This window comes from Brachyhypopomus gauderio, chromosome 7 (assembly GCF_052324685.1).
Source record: "Brachyhypopomus gauderio isolate BG-103 chromosome 7, BGAUD_0.2, whole genome shotgun sequence".
Classification (NCBI taxonomy): domain Eukaryota; kingdom Metazoa; phylum Chordata; class Actinopteri; order Gymnotiformes; family Hypopomidae; genus Brachyhypopomus; species Brachyhypopomus gauderio.
The window spans coordinates 30,077,878-30,105,101 of NC_135217.1; the positions used below are offsets into that span (position 1 = coordinate 30,077,878).

The 27,224-nt window shown below is 43.2% G+C and overlaps 2 protein-coding genes across 10 annotated transcripts in view; both read right to left on the reverse strand.

Annotated features, from left to right (window-relative positions):
- arhgap33 (Rho GTPase activating protein 33) overlaps window positions 1-17,949 on the reverse strand; it is a 48,175-nt gene extending 30,226 nt beyond the window's left edge. For 2 of the 8 annotated variants that reach the window (XM_077013106.1, XM_077013103.1), the window contains exon 1: window positions 17,789-17,949. In XM_077013106.1, the coding sequence (XP_076869221.1) occupies window positions 17,789-17,807 (19 nt within the window). In that variant the 5' untranslated portion in view covers window positions 17,808-17,949. Of the gene's footprint in view, window positions 1-16,567; window positions 17,101-17,788 lie in introns of those variants that run through there. The other 6 variants (XM_077013109.1, XM_077013110.1, XM_077013102.1 and 3 more) reach the window with 6 other exon arrangements.
- A 487-nt stretch (window positions 17,950-18,436) lies between these two features.
- Window positions 18,437-26,911, reverse strand: rbm42 (RNA binding motif protein 42). 2 transcript variants are annotated; one of them, XM_077013111.1, is made up of 11 exons: window positions 26,756-26,911; window positions 25,914-26,036; window positions 25,596-25,722; window positions 24,890-24,959; window positions 24,724-24,792; window positions 23,845-24,029; window positions 23,516-23,674; window positions 22,952-23,089; window positions 20,932-21,049; window positions 19,436-19,630; window positions 18,437-19,142 (listed from the first exon to the last, which is right to left on the reverse strand). In XM_077013111.1, exons 2-11 carry the CDS (start codon window positions 25,967-25,969, stop codon window positions 19,030-19,032), a joined length of 1,230 nt encoding a protein of 409 aa, XP_076869226.1. In that variant the 5' UTR covers window positions 25,970-26,036; window positions 26,756-26,911; the 3' UTR covers window positions 18,437-19,029. The 2 variants fall into 2 exon arrangements, with proteins under 2 accessions (XP_076869226.1, XP_076869227.1); XM_077013112.1 differs by having other exon boundaries at window positions 25,914-25,981; window positions 26,756-26,907.
- Between the last annotated feature and the right edge of the window lie 313 nt (window positions 26,912-27,224).

A 27,224-nucleotide genomic window follows, 5' to 3' on the forward strand; every position in this document is an offset into this window, starting at 1 on the left:
TATAGAACTTATTGATCTGGATCATACAAGACCAATTACTTGTCTGTATTCTGCATAACAAGATTGCAGCATGAGTTTTTATGTTTTCTTAGGTTTTTGGGTACTGTAGCGCCCCCGACAGGCCAATTTGAACCAAACTTGGCATACCTCACAAGGACTTCAGGATATAAAAGCCTTTCAAATTGGGAGTTGATTGCATACATGGTTTATGAGTTATAGCAATATAGGTCATATATGGCATGGCCACAATGATATAATGGGGAAATGGACCAATCAGATAAATAAAAATCCAACATTTTTTTAATCAGTTTTTACCTACAGAGTCTACTGATTATGCTCATAGCAATTTTTCCATAATTGGATCAAATTCCTATGACTAGTTTGTAAATAGCTATTTTCAAACAATAGATGAATGTGACAAAAGTATGCATTTTTTAATAGGACTTGTAATTGCAAAGTTGTCAGGTCTACTGCAAGGAATAAAAAGAAACAAGTTGCATGTTCCTAAGTGAAAATTTGGAGGAGTTATGCATGATTTTCACAAATAGCGCCACCTAGTGGCCAAATGTTTTAAAACTGCACAGCATGACACATAGTCTTGGGATATGCACAGTGGTGAGGTTTCATGTTGTTTGGCCAATGGTAAGTCTGTCAAATGGCCAATTAATTCAAATAAAAATTAATTGGCTCATGGCGGCCATGTTTTTTGAGTGATGATGTCATCATTGTGTGTCTTGATATCACTTGGGCCCCTGATGATGCCTGTAAAGTTTTGGCTTGATGTGACTTATGGTTTCTGAGATACAGTTTTTCCCATGTTATAGCGCCCCCTATTGGACAATCGTGGCCAGCTTTGACGTATGACCTCGTAGTCATGTGCCCTAACAACGGTTAAAATTTTATGAAGATCGGTCAAAGCGTTGCTGAGATATGGCTGTTTAAGTAAATTTGGCCACGCCTTGGAGCTATTGATTGACATGTGACAACCAGACTGTATGCAAATCTCAAAATGTTTTTAAGCAACTTTGATAATGAGACTCTCCTGAATATTTTGACACCAAGCTTGTGGTGATCCGATGAAAAACCACGGACTAGTATAAAAAAGTAGGTTTTGCATATTATGCAAATTAGCAAAAAATCTAAGTAGGCGGAGCTTAATGGTTCTTGAGGCTTTTTTGTTTGGCTTGAGCCAAGGAATCCATCAGAAGTGGAATTTTGTTTCTAGGCCCTACGGTTTGGGAGATATGGGCCAAAACGCAAAATGGTGCGCTATAGCGCCACCATCAGGCCAATGTGGGTCTCTGTGCTTTAGCACGGTCTCGCAAAGAGACTACACCATTCTGCCAAGTTTGGTGTCTCTGGGCCTTACGGTCTAGGCTGCAGTATGCGTTTTATGCGGAGAAAAATAATAATAATAAATATAGCCGCAAGCGGCAATTGGCGGGTTCACACACGAATAGGCCTCTTGGGCTCTATAGGCAAAAAGAAACCCATAAGGTCCTTTAGACCTAAAAGTGAAAAGAAGCTGTTTCAGTGGAAAAAAGGCATAATTACATCAATGTGCAAAAAAAGGTTCAATTGAGGCACTAAAAGCACAAAAGGATCAAAATAATGTGTATTTGCGTTTTATTTTTTAGAGAGGCCTGTGTTTTTGTGAGTGCATGTGAAAGAGAGAGGGGTGGAGGCATCGCCATTGGGTTGTTCGAAGGACGGGGGAGTCTGGAGGGAGTGGAGGAAGGGAGGGCACTCTGCGTGTGAGAATGGCCAGCGTGCGTGGTTTAGCAGTTCTCTGCTTAGGCCCTACAGTGTGGGAGATATTGCCAAAATGATTCAGATGTGTGTGGGTGTGTAGATGAACATACCATATCTGTTTCATGTGTATGTACTTATGTTAAGCCTGTGAAATGGCCAAAACCAATTAATTGGTGAATGGTGGCCATGTTTTTTAAGTGATGATGTCATCAATGTGTGCCTTGATACCACTTGGGCCCCTGATGATGCATGTAAAGTTTTGTCTTAATATGACTAATGGTTTCTGAGAAACAGTTTTTCCCATGTTATAGCGCCCCCTATTGGACAATCGTGGCCAGCTTTGACCTGTGACCTCTGAGTCATGTGCCCTAACAACTGATAAATTTTTATAAAGATTGGTCAAAGCGTTGCTGAGATATAGCTGTTTAAGTAAATTTGGCCACGCCTCGGAGCTATTGATTGACATGTGACAACCAGACTGTATGCAAATCTCAAAATGTTTTTAAGCAACTTTGATAATGAGATTCTCCTGAATATTTTGACACCAAGGTTGTGGTGATCCGATGAAAAACCAGGGACTAGTACAAAAAAGTAGGTTTTGCATATTATGCAAATTAGCAAAAAATCTAAGTAGGCGGAGCTTAATGGTTCTTGAGGCTTTTTTGTTTGGCTTGAGCCAAGGAATCCATCAGAAGTGGAATTTTGTTTCTAGGACCTACGGTGTGGGAGATATGGACCAAAACGCAAAATGGTGCGCTATAGCGCCACCATCAGGCCAATATGGGTCTCTGTACTTGTGCTCGGTCTTGCAAAGAGACTACACCTTTCTGCCAAGTTTCATGGTTGTAGGATGTATGCCGTAGGCTGTAGTTACAGTTTTAGATTATTATCTAAGCAATTATAATTGCCAATATAGCCGCAAGCGGCAATTGGCGGGTTCACACACGAATAGGCCACTTGGCTTCAATAGGCAATAGACCCAATAGGATCTTTAGACCCAAAAGAAGCTGTTTGAGTGGAAAAAATGCACAAATAAATCAATGTGCAAAAAAATGTTCAATTGGGGCACTAAAGGCCCAAAAGGATCAAAATAATGTGTATTGGCAAAATGATTCAGATCACAGAACTAAATCACATGCTGAGATCAGCTTTGTGTGTGTGTGTTTGTGTGGTGTTTGATGTAATAGTTTTTAGTCAGTTCCGGAATATGGGCACTAGATGGAGGCGAAGTACTACCATACTGATATCTCATTAATCTCAGTAATGCAATATGACATTTTGGTGAATTAAAAGGTTCATTTCTGGTCAGGCTGTGTACTTTATGTAAAAAAAAAGATTCAGTTGAGGCACTAAAGGCCAAAAAGGATCAAAATAATGTGTATTGGCAAAATGATTCAGATCACAGAACTAAATCACATGCTGAGATCAGCTTTGTGTGTGTTTGTGTGGTGTTTCATGTGAGCAATAGTTTTCAGTCCGTTTCAATGTATGGCCACTAGATGGAGCCCAAGTACTACCATACTGATATCTCATTAATCTCAGTAATGCAATATGACATTTTGGTGAATTAAAAGGTTCATTTCTGGTCAGGCAGTGCACTTTTTGTTATAAGATGCAATTGCAATGTTATAGAACTTATTGATCTGGATCATACAAGACCAATTACTTGTCTGTATTCTGCATAACAAGATTGCAGCATGAGTTTTTATGTTTTCTTAGGTTTTTGGGTACTGTAGCGCCCCCGACAGGCCAATTTGAACAAAACTTGGCATGCCTCACAAGGACTTCAGGATATAAAAGCCTTTCAAATTGGGAGTTGATTGCATACATGGTTCATGAGTTATAGCAATATAGGTCATATATGGCATGGCCACAATGATATAATGGGAAAATAGACCAATCAGAAAAATAAAAATCCAAAATTTTTTTAATCACTTTTTACCTACAGAGTCTACTGATTATGCTCATAGCAATTTTGCCATAATTGGATCAAATTCCTATGACTAGTTTCTAAAGAGCTATTTTCAAACAATTGATGAATGTGACAAAAGTATGCATTTTTTAACAGGACTTGTAATTGCAAAGTTGTCAGGTCTACTGCAAGGAATAAAAAGAAACAAGTTGCATGTTCCTAAGTGAAAATTTGGAGGAGTTATGCATGATTTTCACAAATAGCGCCACCTAGTGGCCAAACGTTTTAAAACTGCACAGCATGACACATAGTCCTGAGATATGCACAGTGGTGAGGTTTCATGTTGATTGGCCAATGGTAAGTCTGTCAAATGGCCAATTATTTCAAATAAAAATTAATTGGCTCATGGCGGCCATGTTTTTTGAGTGATGATGTCATCATTGTGTGTCTTGATATCACTTGGGCCCCTGATGATGCCTGTAAAGTTTTGGCTTGATGTGACTAATGGTTTCTGAGATACAGTTTTTCCCATGTTATAGCGCCCCCTATTGGACAATCGTGGCCAGCTTTGACGTATGACCTCGTAGTCATGTGCCCTAACAACGGTTAAAATTTTATGAAGATCGGTCAAAGCGTTGCTGAGATATGGCTGTTTAAGTAAATTTGGCCACGCCTTGGAGCTATTGATTGACATGTGACAACCAGACTGTATGCAAATCTCAAAATGTTTTTAAGCAACTTTGATAATGAGACTCTCCTGAATATTTTGACACCAAGGTTGTGGTGATCGGATGAAAAACCAGGGACTAGTACAAAAAAGTAGGTTTTGCATATTATGCAAATTAGCAAAAAATCTAAGTAGGCGGAGCTTAATGGTTCTTGAGGCTTTTTTGTTTGGCTTGAGCCAAGGAATCCATCAGAAGTGGAATTTTGTTTCTAGGCCCTACGGTTTGGGAGATATGGACCAAAACGCAAAATGGTGCGCTATAGCGCCACCATCAGGCCAATGTGGGTCCCTGTCTCTATTTCTCTCATTGCACACCTGCTGCACCTTGCTGGCAAGTTTGGTCTTTCTGGGCCTTACGGTCTAGGCTGCAGTATGCGTTTTACAGGGGGAAAAATAATAAGAAGCTGTTTGAGTGGAAAAAATGCACAAATAAATCAATGTGCAAAAAAATGTTCAATTGGGGCACTAAAGGCCCAAAAGGATCAAAATAATGTGTATTGGCAAAATGATTCAGATCACAGAACTAAATCACATGCTGAGATCAGCTTTGTGTGTGTTTGTGTGGTGTTTCATGTGAGCAATAGTTTTCAGTCCGTTTCAATGTATGGCCACTAGATGGAGCCCAAGTACTACCATACTGATATCTCATTAATCTCAGTAATGCAATATGACATTTTGGTGAATTAAAAGGTTCATTTCTGGTCAGGCAGTGCACTTTTTGTTATAAGATGCAATTGCAATGTTATAGAACTTATTGATCTGGATCATACAAGACCAATTACTTGTCTGTATTCTGCATAACAAGATTGCAGCATGAGTTTTTATGTTTTCTTAGGTTTTTGGGTACTGTAGCGCCCCCGACAGGCCAATTTGAACAAAACTTGGCATGCCTCACAAGGACTTCAGGATATAAAAGCCTTTCAAATTGGGAGTTGATTGCATACATGGTTTATGAGTTATAGCAATATAGGTCATATATGGCATGGCCACAATGATATAATGGGAAAATGGACCAATCAGATAAATAAAAATCCAACATTTTTTTAATCAGTTTTTACCTACAGAGTCTACTGATTATGCTCATAGCAATTTTTCCATAATTGGATCAAATTCCTATGACTAGTTTGTAAATAGCTATTTTCAAACAATAGATGAATGTGACAAAAGTATGCATTTTTTAATAGGACTTGTAATTGCAAAGTTGTCAGGTCTACTGCAAGGAATAAAAAGAAACAAGTTGCATGTTCCTAAGTGAAAATTTGGAGGAGTTATGCATGATTTTCACAAATAGCGCCACCTAGTGGCCAAATGTTTTAAAACTGCACAGCATGACACATAGTCCTGGGATATGCACAGTGGTGAGGTTTCATGTTGTTTGGCCAATGGTAAGTCTGTCAAATGGCCAATTAATTCAAATAAAAATTAATTGGCTCATGGCGGCCATGTTTTTTGAGTGATGATGTCATCATTGTGTGTCTTGATATCACTTGGGCCCCTGATGATGCCTGTAAAGTTTTGGCTTGATGTGACTTATGGTTTCTGAGATACAGTTTTTCCCATGTTATAGCGCCCCCTATTGGACAATCGTGGCCAGCTTTGACGTATGACCTCGTAGTCATGTGCCCTAACAACGGTTAAAATTTTATGAAGATCGGTCAAAGCGTTGCTGAGATATGGCTGTTTAAGTAAATTTGGCCACGCCTTGGAGCTATTGATTGACATGTGACAACCAAACTGTATGCAAATCTCAAAATGTTTTTAAGCAACTTTGATAATGAGACTCTCCTGAATATTTTGACACCAAGCTTGTGGTGATCCGATGAAAAACCAGGGACTAGTACAAAAAAGTAGGTTTTGCATATTATGCAAATTAGCAAAAAATCTAAGTAGGCGGAGCTTAATGGTTCTTGAGGCTTTTTTGTTTGGCTTGAGCCAAGGAATCCATCAGAAGTGGAATTTTGTTTCTAGGCCCTACGGTTTGAGAGATATGGACCAAAACGCAAAATGGTGCGCTATAGCGCCACCATCAGGCCAATGTGGGTCCCTGTCTCTATTTCTCTCATTGCACACCTGCTGCACCTTGCTGGCAAGTTTGGTCTTTCTGGGCCTTACGGTCTAGGCTGCAGTATGCGTTTTACAGGGGGAAAAATAATAATAATAAATATAGCCGCAAGCGGCAATTGGCGGGTTCACACACGAATAGGCCACTTGGCTTCAATAGGCAATAGACCCAATAGGTCCTTTAGACCCAAAAGAAGCTGTTTGAGTGGAAAAAATGCACAAATAAATCAATGTGCAAAAAAAGGTTCAATTGGGGCACTAAAGGCCCAAAAGGATCAAAATAATGTGTATTGGGAAATTGAGTCAGATCACAGAACTAAATCACATGCTGAGATCAGCTTTGTGTGTGTGTTTGTGTGGTGTTTCATGTGAGCAATAGTTTTCAGTCCGTTCCGATGTTTGGCCACTAGATGGAGCCCAAGTACTACCATACTGATATCTCATTAATCTCAGTAATGCAATATGACATTTTGGTGAATTAAAAGGTTCATTTCTGGTCAGGCAATGCACTTTTTGTTATAAGATGCAATTGCAATGTTATAGAACTTATTGATCTGGATCATACAAGACCAATTACTTGTCTGTATTCTGCATAACAAGATTGCAGCATGAGTTTTTATGTTTTCTTAGGTTTTTGGGTACTGTAGCGCCCCCGACAGGCCAATTTGAACCAAACTTGGCATACCTCACAAGGACTTCAGGATATAAAAGCCTTTCAAATTGGGAGTTGATTGCATACATGGTTTATGAGTTATAGCAATATAGGTCATATATGGCATGGCCACAATGATATAATGGGGAAATGGACCAATCAGATAAATAAAAATCCAACATTTTTTTAATCAGTTTTTACCTACAGAGTCTACTGATTATGCTCATAGCAATTTTTCCATAATTGGATCAAATTCCTATGACTAGTTTGTAAATAGCTATTTTCAAACAATAGATGAATGTGACAAAAGTATGCATTTTTTAATAGGACTTGTAATTGCAAAGTTGTCAGGTCTACTGCAAGGAATAAAAAGAAACAAGTTGCATGTTCCTAAGTGAAAATTTGGAGGAGTTATGCATGATTTTCACAAATAGCGCCACCTAGTGGCCAAATGTTTTAAAACTGCACAGCATGACACATAGTCTTGGGATATGCACAGTGGTGAGGTTTCATGTTGTTTGGCCAATGGTAAGTCTGTCAAATGGCCAATTAATTCAAATAAAAATTAATTGGCTCATGGCGGCCATGTTTTTTGAGTGATGATGTCATCATTGTGTGTCTTGATATCACTTGGGCCCCTGATGATGCCTGTAAAGTTTTGGCTTGATGTGACTTATGGTTTCTGAGATACAGTTTTTCCCATGTTATAGCGCCCCCTATTGGACAATCGTGGCCAGCTTTGACGTATGACCTCGTAGTCATGTGCCCTAACAACGGTTAAAATTTTATGAAGATCGGTCAAAGCGTTGCTGAGATATGGCTGTTTAAGTAAATTTGGCCACGCCTTGGAGCTATTGATTGACATGTGACAACCAGACTGTATGCAAATCTCAAAATGTTTTTAAGCAACTTTGATAATGAGACTCTCCTGAATATTTTGACACCAAGCTTGTGGTGATCCGATGAAAAACCAGGGACTAGTATAAAAAAGTAGGTTTTGCATATTATGCAAATTAGCAAAAAATCTAAGTAGGCGGAGCTTAATGGTTCTTGAGGCTTTTTTGCTTGGCTTGAGCCAAGGAATCCATCAGAAGTGGAATTTTGTTTCTAGGCCCTACGGTTTGGGAGATATGGGCCAAAACGCAAAATGGTGCGCTATAGCGCCACCATCAGGCCAATGTGGGTCTCTGTGCTTTAGCACGGTCTCGCAAAGAGACTACACCATTCTGCCAAGTTTGGTGTCTCTGGGCCTTACGGTCTAGGCTGCAGTATGCGTTTTATGCGGAGAAAAATAATAATAATAATAATAATAAGAAAGAAAAAACCCGACAATTACAATAGGTTTCCCACACTACGTGTGTGAACCCTAATAATAAGAAAAATCTCAGCAATTACAATAGGTTTCCCACACTACGTGTGTGAACCCTAATAAGAAGAAAAAACCCGACAATTACAATAGGTTTCCCACACTACGTGTGTGAACCCTAATAACATCCACCTCTTATTTAATGCAATGTTTTCAAAGATGGCGTTCTCCAAAGAAAATTGGTTGGGGCGTATTGGGCCGGGTCACAGTGAAAACCAACCGCAAAATAAATTCGCCCATCCTAGCAGTTCACACAGCGCATACGCGTGAGCGAGCTGGAACTAGACGTGTTTGGTGTGTGTCCACGTTTCGGAGAAGCATCAGTCACTAGGCTAATGAGCCACATCTCATACAGCTCACCAAGCTGCCTGACACACACACACACACACACACACACACACACACACACACACACACACACACACACACACACACACACACACACACACACACACACACACAAGGTCAAGGGCAGGATGAAGCACTCTTTAAAAATGAAGACAGCTGGTCTTCAAGCTTCATGAGTGCATCAAAGTCTGAAATGTAAGCACACAAGTACATGAGTGACTTCAAGGACTTTTTACTTGAAAAGTTCACCAAATTTCAATCAGTATCGACATGCACTGAAGTCTCTAACTTTCTTGATTTTCCAAAAAAAAAACAAAAAACAAAAAAAACGACTAGAATGGAAACGAGACCAGAGTGACAGATCAGATTAGACACATGAACCAAATAAATTGTCTCTTTAACTGTGGTAATGAATCACAACGGCATGGCTTGGTACATCAGCCCGTAAGACAACGCTGGGCCTGCTAGCCTTCCGATGACGACCGCAGCCGTGTGGGTCGACTCCTTTGCTACGGGGAGCGTATTCTGCCGGCTCCGGACCGCGACAGCAAGGAGGGAGTGTTCCTGCAGCGAGGGCGTGTGGCCTGCCGCCGAGCTCAGCTGTCTAAATATCACTTCCACATCAGACACTAAACTGTGAGGATCGGGCCGGGTCAGCAAGCTGGAGCAGGGGGGGCGGGATTTAGAGGCTCAACGGACCACAGCTCCTCTAAATCAGGATCTTGCTTAGTTTCATAGCAACAGCAGCAATAGTAAAACCCTCATTTCTGTGTTTTCTTTTTTTCCTTTTGGTGTGCGTAGGATGCTACACATTGATGCAACATCCCTGCTATAACACGCCTGAATATGTTCAGGAAGGACCCGATAATTACTTGATAATTGCGTCGAGTTAAATTAAGTGTGACAAATCAGGCTAAGCGTGCAAAGCGTTAAATTCACCGGGTTCCCCTGGCAGAGAATGATGCAAGCTAATTCTCCTACAACCTGGGAACCAGGAAACAGCAAAACTATTAGCAGGCCAGCACTGACCCTTAGAAGTGTGGAGAGAGTCACCTGCGCCGATTAAACCGGGCTGCAAAGCGCCAGGCGCCTCGCTCCAGCGGAGAGGAGAACGCAGCACAGGCGAGCCGTCAGGGTCTCTGCCGTAACGTGGGCAGCATCTCTATAGTAACCGAGCGGATTGTAGCACGCGCACTTTTGCTCGCACGGAGGTGCATTGAACACAGGCTCACAGGAAACACTTCTGTCCCCAAGATAACAATGTGCTTTAAAAATGGAGTTGTAGTGGTCTTGGAAATGAACAAAAAAACCCACACGCTAATTGGCAGCATGTCCGTTTATCTCTCTAAATAACCTACTGCGATTCTCAGTATACAAAAGAACAGCAGTCAGGCACGCATGTGTGAGGGGAAAAAAAAAAAAAAGAGATGTGCCTACACACACAAACTCCCTGCCCCTTGACCTCTTGCACACACACAACTACATCATGCGACGTGCCAGAACTCCACCGGCCCTCCGCTTCAAACTCAACACCACTATGAAATGAACAGTTTGCAGCATGATGCAGGTTCGATTTCATTTATTGCCATTTTTATTCCTTTCAAACATTAAAAAAACAAACAAAAACAAAACAAACATTAAAAAAACAAACAAAAACAATTGGTGCCCTAATGAGCCAAATCACCACCCAAAGTCTGTAGACTTGTGCTGTGCTTCAGTGGTGCCAGTTTGGCGAAACTTAATAATGGAAATCTAACCATCGCTTAACATCCATTTAACACTGCCCCAATCAATACCCTAAAACCTTTTCAAGACAACTGGAGTGTGTCATTATATATTTTTTTTATTCACAGCAGGTGTCCTGTGCCTGAACCCACAACACAACAATAGAACAGCGATTAACTTACTCAAGCAGAAAAGGCGTAACCCATTGTTAATTGTCTTCCTGGATCAATGTTCAGTATCCCTTCTTAACTGTCAGGGAGTGAAACAAACTCGTGCTAAGAAAATGTTTGAGGGATCCCAAACAATTCTGAGGCAAATGCCGAGGGTTGACCATTAAAAGCTGTTGGTCAGGCACTTGTAGGAGCACAAGCGAAAGAAGTGGACAGATTAGCCAATCCTAACGTTGCTAATAAATAAGGACAACTATTGATGACGCATATGAGATTCCCTGCCCGTTAGCAGACACTGTCGACCATAGCAGTGTAAAGCTCTTCACAAGAGCCAGATGTAAACAGAGATTTAGCAAAAAGCTAACTTATTTATATCTGCGAGACTCAACCCACACACTCTCCACGGTGTCCGAACGAGGACGCTCACAACAGGAGTGCGAGTGTCAGCAATTCCCGATTGCCGTCTCCATTTTAGTCTCTTCACTTGGGTTCCTACATATTGCGAGTACTTGTGCAAAGATGGCCCAGGTCCTTAAATCTGCTTCTTCTCTTTCTGTAAACCTCCATTTCTCTACCATGAATTAGGCCAGAATGACATAAACCAGTCAAATGAGTGGGTGGGGTTTCATGTTGGGACAACATGGAAAGCAACCTGTGGGAGGGCGAGTACTGTGAAAACTCAGACCGGCGACAGGTAGTCCGTTATGTCCCGCATCACATCTGTGCTTCGTCTTGCCCAGTCCTGAAGTGCCAAATCACTGGACTACACAACACGAGACCTCTGGTCTTGCACTCCCAGCACCAAAACGGGAAGACACCCCAAGCGGACCCCGTTTAACTCCAACAGGCTGCCCCTTCACCTTTGTTGTGCTGCCTCTGGCTCTCAGGATCCCTCTCAATCACTTCCACACATCCCTGTACATTCGCTTTGTCCCGCTCTCTCCCGCTGGCCTTTGACCTTTCGCAGAACAAAGCAGACCTTGGGTTTCCTATTCAGCCCTGGCCTCTGAAAAGCCACCCCTCTCCCCACACACTCATCCAACAACCCCCCCCCCCCCGATCATCTCCAGACACTCGTTCATGAATCTCCCACCACACCAATCGCTCCGAAGTCCCCGAGCCACTCAAGGCCGACACGATACGCGGAAGCCTGTGATGCAACTCCCCCACCACAAACACAAAACCCTCACCAGCCAGGGCTCAAGGGCTGGACGTCAGCCAGGAGGCTTAAGGGCTGTAGCGCCAGGGGCCGATGACTGCAGGGTCAAATTTGGCACGGGCATTCCGGATGAGGGGTCTCTTGGAAACCGCGCTCACACCAATCCCATGCCTCCCACCCACCCCTGTTCCCCCCAGTGCTAAATGCTCTGTCCTCCTTTCTATGGAGGGGCAGGAAAGACGGAGTCGCAGGCAGCATACTAAACACTCCCTCCACCCCAGCTGGAGCTACAGGACATTGAAGGAGGAGGAAAGGGGAGGGGGGGGGGGTATGGGAAGACCAAGATACCCTAAGCACCAAAGTGTAAGGCATCCGCTTAACCAAAAGAGGAGTCTGGGCATGCATGGGACTCCGCAAAGTGACGGAAGAAAAGGAGAGAAAGGCAAGATCAGGAGGGAATGGTAGTGCGGGGTGTGTGTGGATGACGTGGCTACTGTGAAAATTGTGGCGGGTGGGGTTGATCACGTGGGCGAAAGCACTCGGACAGCGCTGGCCACTTGCGCTGGCGTGATCCGGGCACGGACTAGAAGCAGCTGTATCTATAGGAGCTGCCGGCACCAGAATATGGTGGAAAGAGCAGCCCAGAACGTGAGAGCGACGCTTACCCTAAAAAATGCCCACGCAGTTGATGGGGTCAGAGATGCATTAAATGGTCAGCACAAACGCTTTAGCGGCAATCCTAGGTAACCCTTTAGAATAAGTCAATTAAGTTAAGTCATTGTCAGTTGTGATTTTCACCCCAATTGAAATTTGTCCTCCGTTATTTACCCATCTGTGCAGTTAGAACACACACACACACACACACACACACACACACTAGTGATTACTAGGGGGCTGTGGATCACATGTGCCCAGAGCGGTGGGCAGCCCTAGCCCGGCGCCCGGGGAGCAGTTGGGGTTAGGTGTCTTGCTCAAGGGCACCTCAGTCATGGCCTCAGGTCTGGGAATTGAACCCACAACCCTCTGGTCACAAGACCAGTTCCCTACCACCGGACCATGACTGATAATATCAGTTGTTGCAGCAGACAGGCTCTATAGGCGTGTGGGAAGTGTTGTCGTGGAAACATGGACCATGCCATTCTTTTAAGGCTTGCTGCTTACATCTCCATGGGTTTGGACCACCCCTCCTGCCTATAGCATCCACCTGGAGCAAAATACTGTCACGTACTATCAAAATAGAAAACACAGACCACATTTGAAATGTGATTTCTTCTCCCTAGAAAAAGTTCTCCAATGTCACTACTGTGATGGACCAAGCCCAGAAGACACTACCAACTGTCAAGACTGTGTGTGTTCCCTCACATGGTGTACGGTCTGTGCCCATACAAAGAGAGTGATCAAGCGTGTGAGTGAGTGATTGAGTGAGAAAGTAACAAGGGTATATGGGTAGCTAAGAGAGTAAATATGCCCTGACTTGGGTTTAAAACTGTTTATGAATAATTTCTGACAGATTCTAAACTTCAGAAATCCGATGGGGTAAAATCTTACAATCTCAGCCACCATGAGCAACAAACAAAACACCACCATGCTGACAATGCAGTATTGTGTGCTTATGCCCAGCTACCGTACTAACAAGATGAAGTCTATGCTCTTCATAGACACTTCAATTCCTCACTGATCATACACGACACACACTCTTCACAGGTCACAGTGAGCCAAAGCGGTCATCAACCACTTCATACTGCTGGTCCCGAGTGATAACATCAATGCTCAGTTTTGTGACACACGACGGTCTCTCCGATAGGCCCAATTCTCTGGTTCTTCATGAGGAGGGAGGGAGGAACTACATCAGGGGAGGGAGAAAACTACTACCATACTCGAGCAGTTTCCCCAAACGTCTTCTAGCGATCAGGATATGGTAACTGAGACAGCATTAAAAAAACACAGTGTACCATTTGAAGAACTCTGGGATGGGGCACCTTGGGGGGAAAACACAGCCCAGACTGTGGCAAATAATGAGTCCAGAATTTCCATTGGGGGAGGGGTTCCACACATTGCACCTTCAAGCACTGAAATGAAGGCCGCATCCATTAAGTTTTACAGTGGCCGCGTCTTGGTTGTGGTCATCTGCTGCGGGGCAATCAGGAGAAAATGGCTGGGGAGCACACGACCCTGGCAGTAAACAGGAAACAGGAGAGATACGAACAGATGATGTCTGAGGGGGATGCACCCCCCCCCCCTTCACTTAGAATTCAGGAACTCTTTACGTAATTGCAACAACTCGAGTGCGGACGGACTCCGAAGAGGGTTGCGTAACATCTGTTTCCGACAGCAAAGCTATTGAGGTTATACACGCAAGTGTGTGTGTGAAGGCCAGCCTCCTCACGTTACACACGCAAGTGTGTGTGCACGAGTGCCGGTCTACTGGCCAAACCGACGGGCTTTTCTTCCTCCGAGTTTTCAGCGAGGCAGACCACAGATGCTCTCGCTTCAGCCGTCCATGCACCCGTGGGTATGGGCTCACTACGGTTGAACAAAGGAGTCATAATTTGCCACCGAGGACACAGGTGTGACTCACCCCCAATTACACTAATGATCAAGAATCAGCCACAGAAACACAACCCACTGTGTGTGTGTGTGTGTGTAAACTAGGCTTCAACGTGGGACAGGGTAAACAAAGCAGTGATAGGATTTGTGAAATATCTTTAGAACACCAGCCATCTCTATAGTGAATGAAAAACAAATGGAATTATTTTTTATCTTCTATTTCTTTGCAAGAAGTCAAATAATGTTTAACATACTATGTTAAGCACACTAAGATTAATAGGATACTTACCCAAGCACATTAGTCTGGGTTGTTAAGATCTTAAGTCAAAATGCTCTCCGTTTCAAGAAAATTGAGGCGGTGTACCTAAAAGAACACTATGCCTCAACAACAGACAGGACCCAAGATAACCTACAAACCCACACTGCCAACCTCTAAGAAACGCAACGCTGTGCTGGTAATTAAACACCTCGATCGCCTACTGCTGCCTTTATGACAGTGCGTAACTCATCCTTAGGAAGTCTGGCAGACATTATCGATGCCAGCAGATGCCAAGCTGAAACTTCCAGAAGACCAAGGATGTGTGTATATGTGTAATATATATATATATATATATATATATATATATATATATATATATATATATATATATATATATATATTATATATTCAGAATCCACCCCCTCAGCATCCACACCACCACACAAACACAGACCTTTACTGTAATGCCTTTAGAAAAAAAAGATCTGAAAAGATTAAATTCATGCATTGGCACAACAGACTGGCTGGGACACAGTTTCCCAAAGTGTCAAAATCGCTTTATATCGCGCTCGGGTTCAGACACACACTTGTTCTACCACAATGACCTACGTGCTTCTGGGAGTCCCACAACTCTCAAAAACAGCATCGGGACAGGTGCGATTATGGGGTTGCAACAACAAATACTCAGTAATACTCAGGACAGGTGTGATTATGGGGTTGCAACAACAAATACTCAGTAAAATCCACAGTGAAGCCCCCTGTTCCATGTTCTTTGTCCTGCATAATTTCCTTGCAGTCCTAAATATAAAAATTCTAAAAGCGTGTTCCTCTCAGGAACTGTGCAAGTCCTTTCCCTGAATGTGGAGCGTGCTGTGGGGGGGGGATCAGTCCGACAGCTCGCAGGCTGGACCGACTCGGAAAGTGGCGGCAGGTGAGCTGTGCGCTGTGGAGCGCGCCCAGCAGGTCTGTCCTTTACGCCGCTTCACATCCAGTGGAACCGGCTGCTCGGCTGGGCCCGTGACAACCACTCCCAGAGCAAACAGCCTCTCTTTTGGATACGGTCCTGAAACATATGCCTACCTGTAATCTGTAATGATCACGACAAGAAGTGACACGTACTGGTGTCAGGTGGTGTAACGCAGACATCCCTAAAACCACCTTTTGCATTCGTGGAAAGCCAGACTAAACGGTGAATGGAGTTGAATATGTAAACCAAGGGGGGAGTATTCATTATCACTGCATAAAACCATCGGATGCACGTTTAATGTCAACCCTAAAACCCATGGAGAATTATGAAGTGGTCACTGCCTTTGTTTCCATGGGACAGACAGGGATGCTCTTATTATGAGGGCATCATAAACAATGGGCCTTATGGTGAGTAAAGGATGTGGGACTATTAAGACACACATACAGACAGGCATCAAATCCTCCTGGAAAAACAACAACTTAAACGACCCTCCCTCGGCTGGAACAGCCAGTAAGCGAACAATGCACACAAAACTACTCCCTATATAATTGGGAATCGTATCGCCATTCGTGGACGTGCGTGAAGGGAGGGGCGCGAACCAGAGATCAGCGGGCTCGGGGCTGGCGTTCATCTTCAGATGAAGACAATAGCCTGGGCCCGACCAGCGGACGGTACCGGGTCACTCCGATACCAACATCATCGGCGAGACAATACACCACTGTGTGAAAAATAATAAATAAATAAAAGGTGAAAAAACACGACGAAAGCCTCTGACGGAGGCTTAACCTAGCTGGCTAGATTTGCAGGCTAACTTGAGTCTAGATCAAGTTGCCCCAATAAGTCGGTTCCGTTTCAGTTGCACGGTTAATGATCCAGTAACAGCGCCGAGGTGGAGACGGAAGATGGCAGCAGACGAACTCACCACCATTCCGAGGTCCAAATGAGTGGGCTGGGACTTGAGGACCTCCGTTTTCAAATCTGCTCCACCGTGTCTGAATTTAGATGATGCTCCTTGATGCGCTCCCCGATATTCTCCTTCTGCTGGCCGCATGAATCTCCTTTTTTAATCACATTTTGACGTTTCCACCATTTCGGCAACTTGTACGAGCTCGTCATATATAACCAGATCCGAGAAAAACGGAGGGAGGAGGGAACCGGAGGGAGGAGGAGGAGGAGGCGAGATCAGACGTTCAGGGTTTGTAAGATACCATGATGATGTCCAGGAGCGTTAGTAGATACTTCCTTAAACAATCCCACACAGATATGAAGCGTCACTGGTGTGAAACTGCCTCGACGCGGACATTCATATGAGGAACTCGCATGCACAAGCCACCATTTCCCAACTGTGTCTGCATGGTTGTGTTCGCTCTCTGCCCATGTGTGCTGCTGGACGAGCGTGCACCACTCGCATCTACACGCGCGAGCCAATGAGGAAATCTAGGGGTTCTGTGGCCGGTGCCAAAGCAGCTCAGGACAAACCCGTATATTTACATTCGTAAAAGAACAGCACCACCACCAATTAAGTCATTCAGTCACAATACACATATAAAGCAATTACACTGAATACTTTAATGTGGAGAATTTAAATACTTTTTGCCTATGGATTCATTTTCCCGAATATTTATAACGCCTCCCCCCCCACAACTTTGCCAGAATGAGATATTCCACCGAAGGTGCCCGGTCGAACAGAAGGCGCGCGCGCTGCCTCGCTGTGGGGCGGACGGGGTCCCGCGCGCCGGCGACACCCGCTGCGCGTGCACGCCAAACGGAACGCTTTTGAGTTTTCACACGACCAGACAACTTCATATCGCCGTTTTTGTCGAGATCCTAAAACTACAGCGCTCAAGTCATTTTGTATTTTTTTAACTTTCTGACAGTTGTTGATAATGTACAACACGGTGCGAATGTGAACAAGCAGAACCCAAGTAGACAATCACCACATTAACTTACGACTCATGACATTAAACCAGCTAATATTAGTCAAATAACGACGGACCACAGGTTAAACAAGAGTGGAAAATGTAAAAAAGAGCATAAAGTTCAAGGTGACATTGAAAATGTAACAAACAGGAAAGACTAGTTAAAACCGTTCAAATAACACGGATAAAGACGTTTATCTAAAACAGACGTGGTAAAAGCCTACCAGTGCCACTCCTTCGCATCGTAAAAAGGTCTTTTGAGTACAGACTACTCGAATTTGTCCAGACACAATGTTGAGGTTAGTTACATTATGATGTCGAACCAGACTGAAAGACGGTCTCAAAAATTAGGAAATGAGGCTTTATGAAAGCAGATCTTCTGTTAGTGGCATGTCTGAAAGAGGACCAAACATTGTAGTAGCCAACACTTACAAACAGGCTATTGTCGTTTTATTAGCTTTAGGTGTATGGATAGTAATCGTGTTCGTGTATACACTTTAAGATGTAATTCATCTTTTCGTGCAAGTCTTGAAAAGTAAGAAAAATATTATTTAAAAGAAATGCTGAATCGCCACCAAGTGGACAGGTTTGGAACTGTTATATTCAAATAGAATGCGTCCGTGGATTCAAACATTTACTTTCGTTTCACTCAGCATTAACTAAACGAGATCGACCCTAAATTCACTATTATTTCTGTTTTCGGAGTTTGAATATTTTCTTATTTCCACAAGTCCCAAATGGTAGTCTTCCGAGTCTTCCCAACCAATGCCAGTAGCAAATGGAGGCATGCACCTCCTTCCACAGCCAAAATAATCACTTTTAGATTAAACCCACACATTTGTCTAACGTTATTCATCACTGCAGTAAAAAGATTGAGAGCAGAGCATCTTTTAATAATGACTGAAACAAGTGGTCCTGCAAGCATTTGCAGTTAAAATAGTCAACAGGACAGTTTATAAAATAAAGATGTGACTGTGACTGTCAGGTTCTGTTACACGATCATCTGAGCCCTCTAACATCAAAGTAAAAAAGAACAAGAGGGTATTTGTGTGTATATATATATATATATATATATATATATAAACAGGAGTGAGGTGTCAGTGCATTTTGTCAGGCTGGGCCAGAGTGCGACGAGTCACCCCGGCAAAGCCAGACCTCTACATTGGCCAGACCTCTACATTGTTGACTACTTTGCTTGAGGAGCCTTATGGAGCTACTCTTCTTCTCTATTACTGCAACACTGGAAAAAACAAACAGACAAACCAACAAACCAAAAAAAAGCCCTCAATTCCTGCCAGGCTCGGGGCTCCACACCTGCAGCTGTGTCGGTGGGCGGCAGGGAAGGAAGGCGCACGCACACACACACACACACACACACACACACACACACACACACACACACACACACACACACACACACACACACACACACACACAGAGCTTCTTCAGCTCGGGCTCTCAGTCCTTATCTAAGCCCCAACTTCTTCTTCTCCTTTTGCTTCTTGCGTACAACTTCCATGTTCCTGTCTTTCCATGTGCTCTTTCGGAGTTTGATGGGTCTGCTACCAACGTACTTTCCTGGAAACATGCAGAAACATGCACTTAGCCAACAGACGACAGATACCCTTACACTAATTATAAACAGGTCTGGCAAAGAACAGTCTATGGTTACCAGTTACCCAGGATTCCCATACAACTGCAAGTCTAATGGTAATATTTTGAGCTCTACACAAAGTCCCAGTTTCAGAAATGTGACAAAAGTTCTGTCTTAGGCTAAAGCACACAGGGGTGGCGTTCAGGCTGAAAATGCCATTGTGGTCTCTAGGAAGCGTGGGTAGACTCTACAGCGTGTCAAACGGGCCCAGGCTCACCGTTCATCTCCCTCATGGCGCGCACGTAGTCGTTGGGGTCCTTGAAGCTGACGAACCCGTAGCCCTTAGTCTTGCCCGTGCGCTTGTCCCGCACTACCTTGGCCTTCAGGAGGGACGGGTAGCGGCTGAACGCTCGCGCCAGGATGTCGTCGTTCACCTCGTTGCCCAGGTCTCCGCAGAATATCCTGAAGTCGTCTGGAGAGTGAAATAGGGAGCCAAACGCACACATGCTGGTACGCTTCAAAATGACAGGTCTCACACACACCCACCCCCCCAGGAAAGTTTTTTTGCATCCTGCGATCTCATTTTTCTAAGTAACTCAGAAAGAAAGTACCTATGAAAAACCATGGCAACAGCTGCACATCACCATGGATGCCAGTCACTGCAAGTGTAAGTCATCTCGTTCTTGTCTCCTGTTCTCATTTTGGGGGGACTGGAATACTGACGTTGCCCAGAGCTGCGTGCTTCCACATTGGAGCAGGCATGAACGTAACGTCAAAGCATTCGGGCTTAATCCCCTAAACCATCGGTGTTGCAAGCTGGAGCTTAAATCCAAACCCAGTCTTGGATACCATAATCCCTTGAAGATGATTAAATGATTAATGAAACTGGTTGGCCACTCATCACACCTGACTCTTAGGTAAAGGGAGGGTGGGAACCATTAGGATTGGACCCTGAGGGCTGTCATTTACACCTCTGCTCTGATCCAATGAGCAGCTTCTTTCCACAGTCAGTAAGATGTGTGAACAGCCCTGCTATAAGGACCCCTTCAGATTCAAACAAACTTCAATCTCGGCTCCACCCGGACATCCATTTGCACCACCTACTGCACCATGTCGCGTTACACCTTCACTTTAATCTGTCCATGTTCTTGTCATTGGGCAATGGTTAAGCCGTTAAGATATATAATCCACCAATGCCTACGGTTTAGTCTACCCCATGTCCTCTACTGTTTAACGATGTGTATAGATTACTAATAGTGTTGTGTACAGTTAACAGCCTGCACGCCTGGTTGCACTGGTTTCTGTATGTATCATATTTGCATTGTTGCTCTGTGTGCTGTAGCAGGTCAAATGTAGCACTATGCCCTGGAGAAAGTAGATTTCATTCCACACTCAACATTCCTGACTTCCCAGCTGAAAGGTTCTGTTAACCAAAACCAGTTGTTTGCTTGTGCTAAGAAAACACGTTGAACACTGTCTTTTGAATGTGTGTACACTCATCTTTAAGTCACAATTACTACTAAAAACTGACCTTTAATACTTTTGATGTAGCTCTGATTGCAAAAACTCATGGTTAACTTGTATACTTTCTTGATGGACTTGTTTTGAAACAGAAACCTATTTAAACACTGCTGTTTTACCAGTAAAATGACACAAGATCCTGCCATGAATGCAGAAGTCATCAGAGCTGAAACTGGATTTGGTTTATACAACTTTTGTTTGGCGACAACCCCCCTCCCTCTGATAACTGTGAAGTGTATCAGATCCGGGTACCTGAGTCCCACTCGGTGAGGCTGGAGTCCTCCCACGACGTGCCCGCTGCCGTCCGGATGCACTTCTTCACCTTCTCCTGTTTCCCTTTTTTCTTATCTTCTGTAGCGGTATCCACGGGCTACAAGAGAGCAAAAAAAAAAAAAAAGGGACGTCAGATACCAGACGGTGGCGGGCGCCATTTTATATAGGACCTTTGTGCTTTTTGACTTCTTCGTTATTAAAAGAGAAATGGTAACCTTGGTGATGGCCCGACCTTGTTACCACATCTAATACTTTGAGTCAACTGAAAACAAAGACAATTTAAAACAAACAAAGCAAGAAGCCGGTCACCAAGCAGTAAGGGTGTTATGGTGCGACGCTTTCAAAGTTAGTCACAGAGTTCAACGTTTTAAACATTAATAATATATCCAAATATTAGCTTATACACATTGATTTTTCTGTTCCTCAGGCCGTCAGGGGGCCACGAGTTTGCAGAAATGTCGGTCATGTTTCGTGTCCTCCTGCGTTCCCCCCTAAACCAACCTATAACAATTTGTGGTTCTTCCTCTCAGGGATGTTCAGAGCATGGAGACCCCGTTGTCTGAATAATCCACTACATCTTCACACCACTTTCCTTTCCTGCAGCTCCCAGATTGCTGGGAACTTTATCAAAAACAGCGACTATTAAAAGCACAGAACATGGCGCTGCTGAGCATAACTAAGGGAAATTAATATTTTTGGCTTAGAATTACACACATCTCAAAATAGCAAAGTGGGTAAAAGTGTATATTTTCCCCTCATAAGTTGTTTACTGGCCTTGTACATACAAACCAACCATATATTAATAAATCTGACTGTTTAGCCAGTCAAGAGCTTTGGGTTTAATTAATAAGCACGTGTTAGCAAAACAAGCCATTCTAGATGTAATTTCTTATACAAGGACATGGCTTATATTTTAAATCTGCAAAATTGATAAATATTGGGGACTGATTTTGAAATTTCGTTTTACTTGCTTTGATCAGCCCTAATATTTAAAACACTGATAGTTCAAGTGAATAGCACTGATCATCTCTTTATTAAGCACCTATCAAGAGTTTGGATATATTAAGCAGCAAGTAAACAGTCAGAATGTGACAGAGCACCCACAATGACAGAATGTATATGATCTTGCATAGCTGCAGATTTGTCAGAGGGCCTATGCAGACATGTCTACCACCGAAAGCGCCTACGAAGGGCATGTATACGTTAAAAATGGATCAACGATAGAAGCAAAGGAGGGAGTCCTGGTCTGAAGAAGCACAATTGTACACTGTGTGTGTTACAGACCTGGTGAAGAGATTATACCAGTATACACTATAGGAACTAGACAAGCTGGCAGAGGCTATGTGAAGCTCTGGGCAATGTTCTGCTGATCCTTGATCCTGGCATTCCTGTGGATGTTACTTTGACACGTACCACCTACTTTTACATTACTGAAGACCATGTCCTCACCTTCATGGGAATGGTATCTTCTAATGGCAGTGGCCACTTTCCGCAAGATAATGTGCCCTGCCACAACGCAAATATTGTTCAGGGATGGTTTGAGAAACTTGACAGCCGTCGCTTGGCCTCAGTTCCTCAGGTCCAGATCCAACTGAGCATCCGTAGGATGTGACGGGAAGAATGAATCTGAGTCACGAAGCCTCACAGCTTACAGGACTTAAAGGATCTGCTGCTGACATTCTGGTGCCAGAAACCACAGGACACCGTCAGAGCTCTTGTGGAGTCCATTCCTCTATGCATCAGAGTGGTTTTGGTTCCACGGGGGGCACAACACTAGACACCTGGCTTTAATATTACAGCTGATCAGTGTGTATATGGACGCACAAAAGTCTCAAAAAAAAAAAAAAGTTTTAAGTAACTTGGTACATTAATTCATGTGACCTAGGTCAAAAGTGTTCTCCTGTTTCTTAGCAGCTGCTGCGGCGGAAGACGTATGACCGTTTTTGGCACAACAGAGGCTGCAATACTGCTGCACGACAGTGTGAAAGGAGCCGGGTACCTCTGTGTGTACGGGCTCTGGGTCAGGCATGCTGGGCCCGATGATGGCGTCGTCCGAGGGGCCGTCCTTCTTGCTCTCGAGGAGGCCGGCCGCCAACGCGGCTGCCTGCTGCTCGGCTACGGACGCCGCTAGCTCCTCCTGTAATTGGACAATTCCAGAAGAACGGTTCATAACTGCTCTATGAAAACAAGAACATGATGTAGTGTGGAAGGAGCTGAGGGTGCCGTGCTACCCTAACAGATAAGCCGGCTCCTGCTGGTTCCTCTTATGCTTTTTACTCCATTTGCTCGAGCAAGTCTTGCTACGACTATCGTGGGGAGCTTAGGCCCAGAAGGGAGGGAGGACAGTGTCTCACACACCCAAGGGCTATAAAACACTCTGCCAGTGTACTGTGAGACAGAGCGTGTGTTCATACAGGAATAAAGCTGCTTAATAAATCTGTTTGACAAAACATAACTCGAGTTGTGAAGTCCTAATATTTTTCTGCCAGGGAAGACAGACAGAACCCATGGACAGCACACACCTTGTACAACACTGTCTGGTGAACACAGGAGAAACCTTTACCATGCGTGCTTGTCTCTGCGCTCTAATGTCCGGTCGCTTGGGTGCAGGTGGTGCTGTATAAACAGTGGGGGCAGCCTGTATGATACTGGGCGTAGATTTCGGAGATCCCTGGGTAACCGGCCGAGATGGCACAGACACCACTGGGCTCATTGTGTCGACCTGGCAAGGGAAAAATTAACTCATTTACACATGCTTCACATATATACATGCAGTTTTAAGCCATTCTGAGTTGATGTACAGTTGTATGTTGGCTAGTTGATAACATTGTATTAAGGTTACTTTTAGCTTTATTTACTTATTTCATAGTGAGAAAACACATTGACACTTACAGGTGAAACAGAATTCATGGGGCCCAAGGGTGGTCCGATCGGTCCAATCGGTCCCATGGGGTGCTGCGGGGGGCCTGACATTGGGGGGGCCATCATCATGGGTGGAGGTGGAGGGGGGCGGGGCATAGGAGGCGCCATCATGCCTTGTGGGGGTGGGCCACGAATAATTGGTATCCTTTGACCCCCTGAAGCAAATACAGAGATGAAAATCCATTATATTAGGGTTCCCAATGCAGTGTTATATAGTTATATAGACTTAGTGCCCAAAACTATAGATAATAAGACAAATCTGAGCAAATACAATAGGACTCCCTGCACTACGTTTGCGAACCCTTACTATATATTTTTTTACTTATTTCAAGTTTTTGACAAAATTTTAATTCACTTGAACTAAAAAGTACAATAGTAGATCTTGACGAATACTTGCTCTGCAGTCACTGGCCACACTGCAACCTTCACAGAGGCATCATTCATCATCAGTTCATCTCTAGTTTCCATGTTCTACTCATACCCATGGGTTTCCTTTAGCGGTCCAAAAACACAGGTTAGGTAAACTGGCCATCCCAAATAAACTGGCCTTGTGTGTGTGTGTGTGTGTGTGTGTGTGTGTGTGTGTGTCTCTGCATTGTCCCTGTGTTGACTGTGTATCTGCATGCCCGGTGGTGAATGGTGCTCTGTCCTGGCCGTGTGTGTGTGTGTGGCTGCCGCTTCTCAGTGATGTGACTAGATGTAAAAGCTATGTGTGTTAACTATAAAGCAACCTTAGGAACCTAGAATGGCAATATATAATTATAAAGATCACTTCATTCATATCAAGTCACCTAGCTAAAGCCAATGAACATTCTAAGATTCATTGTTAGACTGTGGTGCTCCAGGTACCTGGTCTTTGCAGGATGTGTGGAACAAACGCAGGTCGCATCATGGGTGAAGGTCTCACAGCAGGTATGGCTAAAACAGGGGAAATATGCGTTTTCCAACACGACACTGCATCGAGCAGACACCTCAACAGAACTGAAGGCAATGCAACAATTCTCAGGTGTCCTACCTGGTCCAACAAAAGCTGGAGGTGGGGGACCAACTAGTGAAGCAGCTCTCGCGTCCAAGCTCTGCTGGACCTTGAGAAGAAAGATAATAATGTGACCACTTGTTTAGCAGTGCACGCCTCGACCAGAAAGTTTATAGCATGTGTGACATTCAAAGCCTTTAAATTGGTAAATCTTGTGTAATACATGTTTGTTATTCAGAAGTAGCACATTAACACAATTAGACAGAAATCTTTATTTTTTTTGTTCCAGGACTAAAATGTCCAGTACAGTACAGCCAAACAAGCTGAGTGGCGTGGTTTACATTTCTAGTAAACCAGTGTCAGAGTGTGTACAGAACCTTGAAGAGTTTGTAAACACTTGTAAACACAAATGTCAGGCTTCTATTAACTACATTAAATTTTCATATGAACATGTACAAGGTGCCATTTCACAATGACCCAGTCCAAATCCTTTTCAAAGTTAAACTCAGATCAGTCTTTAGGAGTGATTTACACCCAAAATTGCAATAGCCCCCAGCATATAAAAATAAGAGAAAACAGTTTGACAGTTTTAGTACCATTTCTGTTAAACCATATAATATATATATATATATATATATATATATATATATATATAGCAAGGCAGTCATAACGTCATAACATGTACAAATGGACAGAGAAGTTTGCGTGCTATAGTAACACTGTATAAGCGTGTATGCCCACATACCTGTTGATAGGTGTTTGTGCCAATGATGGGCCGCACCATGGACACGGCTGGCACGGCCAGGGCCACAGGAACGGCCTCCACCACTTGCGACACAGCCACAGGTCCCCCCAAGACCTCCTGCTCAAACCTCCACAAGTACATCATGACCAGATGAAGAATCACTTCGACTACAGCAAACCCCACACGTTCAGTCAGACAACAACTCGCGCACATCTGTTACGGCTATATCACACAACACCTTGCTGAATAAACAGCACACAGTCAACAGATGGATGAGAAGTTTAAAAAGTTAAAGTGAATCAACGTTATGGTACTCACAGCGCCATCTCCGCCTCCATCTCTTTGAGGCGTTCTTGGCCCGATTTCAACGCCATATCCAGTGGCCCCTATAGGGTAGTTACAGGACAATTGGGTAGCCAACCAAGAGAATGCGCGAAGAACCTTGTACACACACACACACACACACACACACACACACACACACATATATATATATATATATACACACACATTATATATATATATATATATATATATATATATATATATATATATATATGTGTGTGTGTGTGTGTGTATATACATATATATACATATATATATATATACATATATATATATATATATATACATATATATATATATATATATACATATATATATATATATACATATATATATATATATATATATATATATACATACATATATATATATATATATATATATATATATATACATATATATATATATATATATATAGAGAGAGAGAGAGAGAGAGAGAGAGAGAGAGAGAGAGAGAGAGAGAGAGAGAGAGAGAGAGTTAACTTAGTTGCACAGCAAGCTAGCTAGCCTAACCAAACTATAAGGCACCTAAGATTAGCTCAGGTTAAATCAATGTGATATATAGGCTTTATGGCATACTGTAACCCATACTGTGATTTGGGTAACATTTAAAAACGAGCACGAATACAACTGAGAAATAAAAACTAAGACCGGTTCGGCCCACAGTTAGCAACCCCAACATTACTAGCCTCGCTAGCTAAGTAGCCAAGTTGGCGGGGTTTTACGGGACGACTAGCACATAATTAAACAGGAACCCTAACTCGAGTACTACACCATCTAGCTAGCGTTTCAGTCTCTCTAACATAATTATTCACCTTAAAATCCCTCGTAAAATTCCAATAAATAAAACAAAATGAAGCCAGCTAGCTAAGTGTTTGTTTGCCGACTCCTCGTTTCTCTGTCTCCTTCTTCTTCTATGGACGTTGAAACAACTCCATTACGGTGAATTCCGCCACCTGCCGTTCGACAAGCCACACAAAAATCAATAAAAATGACTTGCCGATATGAATAAAATTACTTTTCCTTTTCGGTAGGTCTTCTTGTGATTATTTACCAATAGTAATTAATTTCAAACGTTTCAGACTAAATACGCTAGAACGTTTGGTTATCCGTTTTTTAATGTTCGCATGCTTTTATTTAAAGTTTTTTATATTTGCATTACATTAATTATTCGTTCATTATTCATTTGAAAATGTTTAGATGTTTTAATAAGATGGAATAAAAGTTTATATGAAATAAAATGAAATAAAAGGTAAATAGCATGTCATGGACCACCGCTTGAAA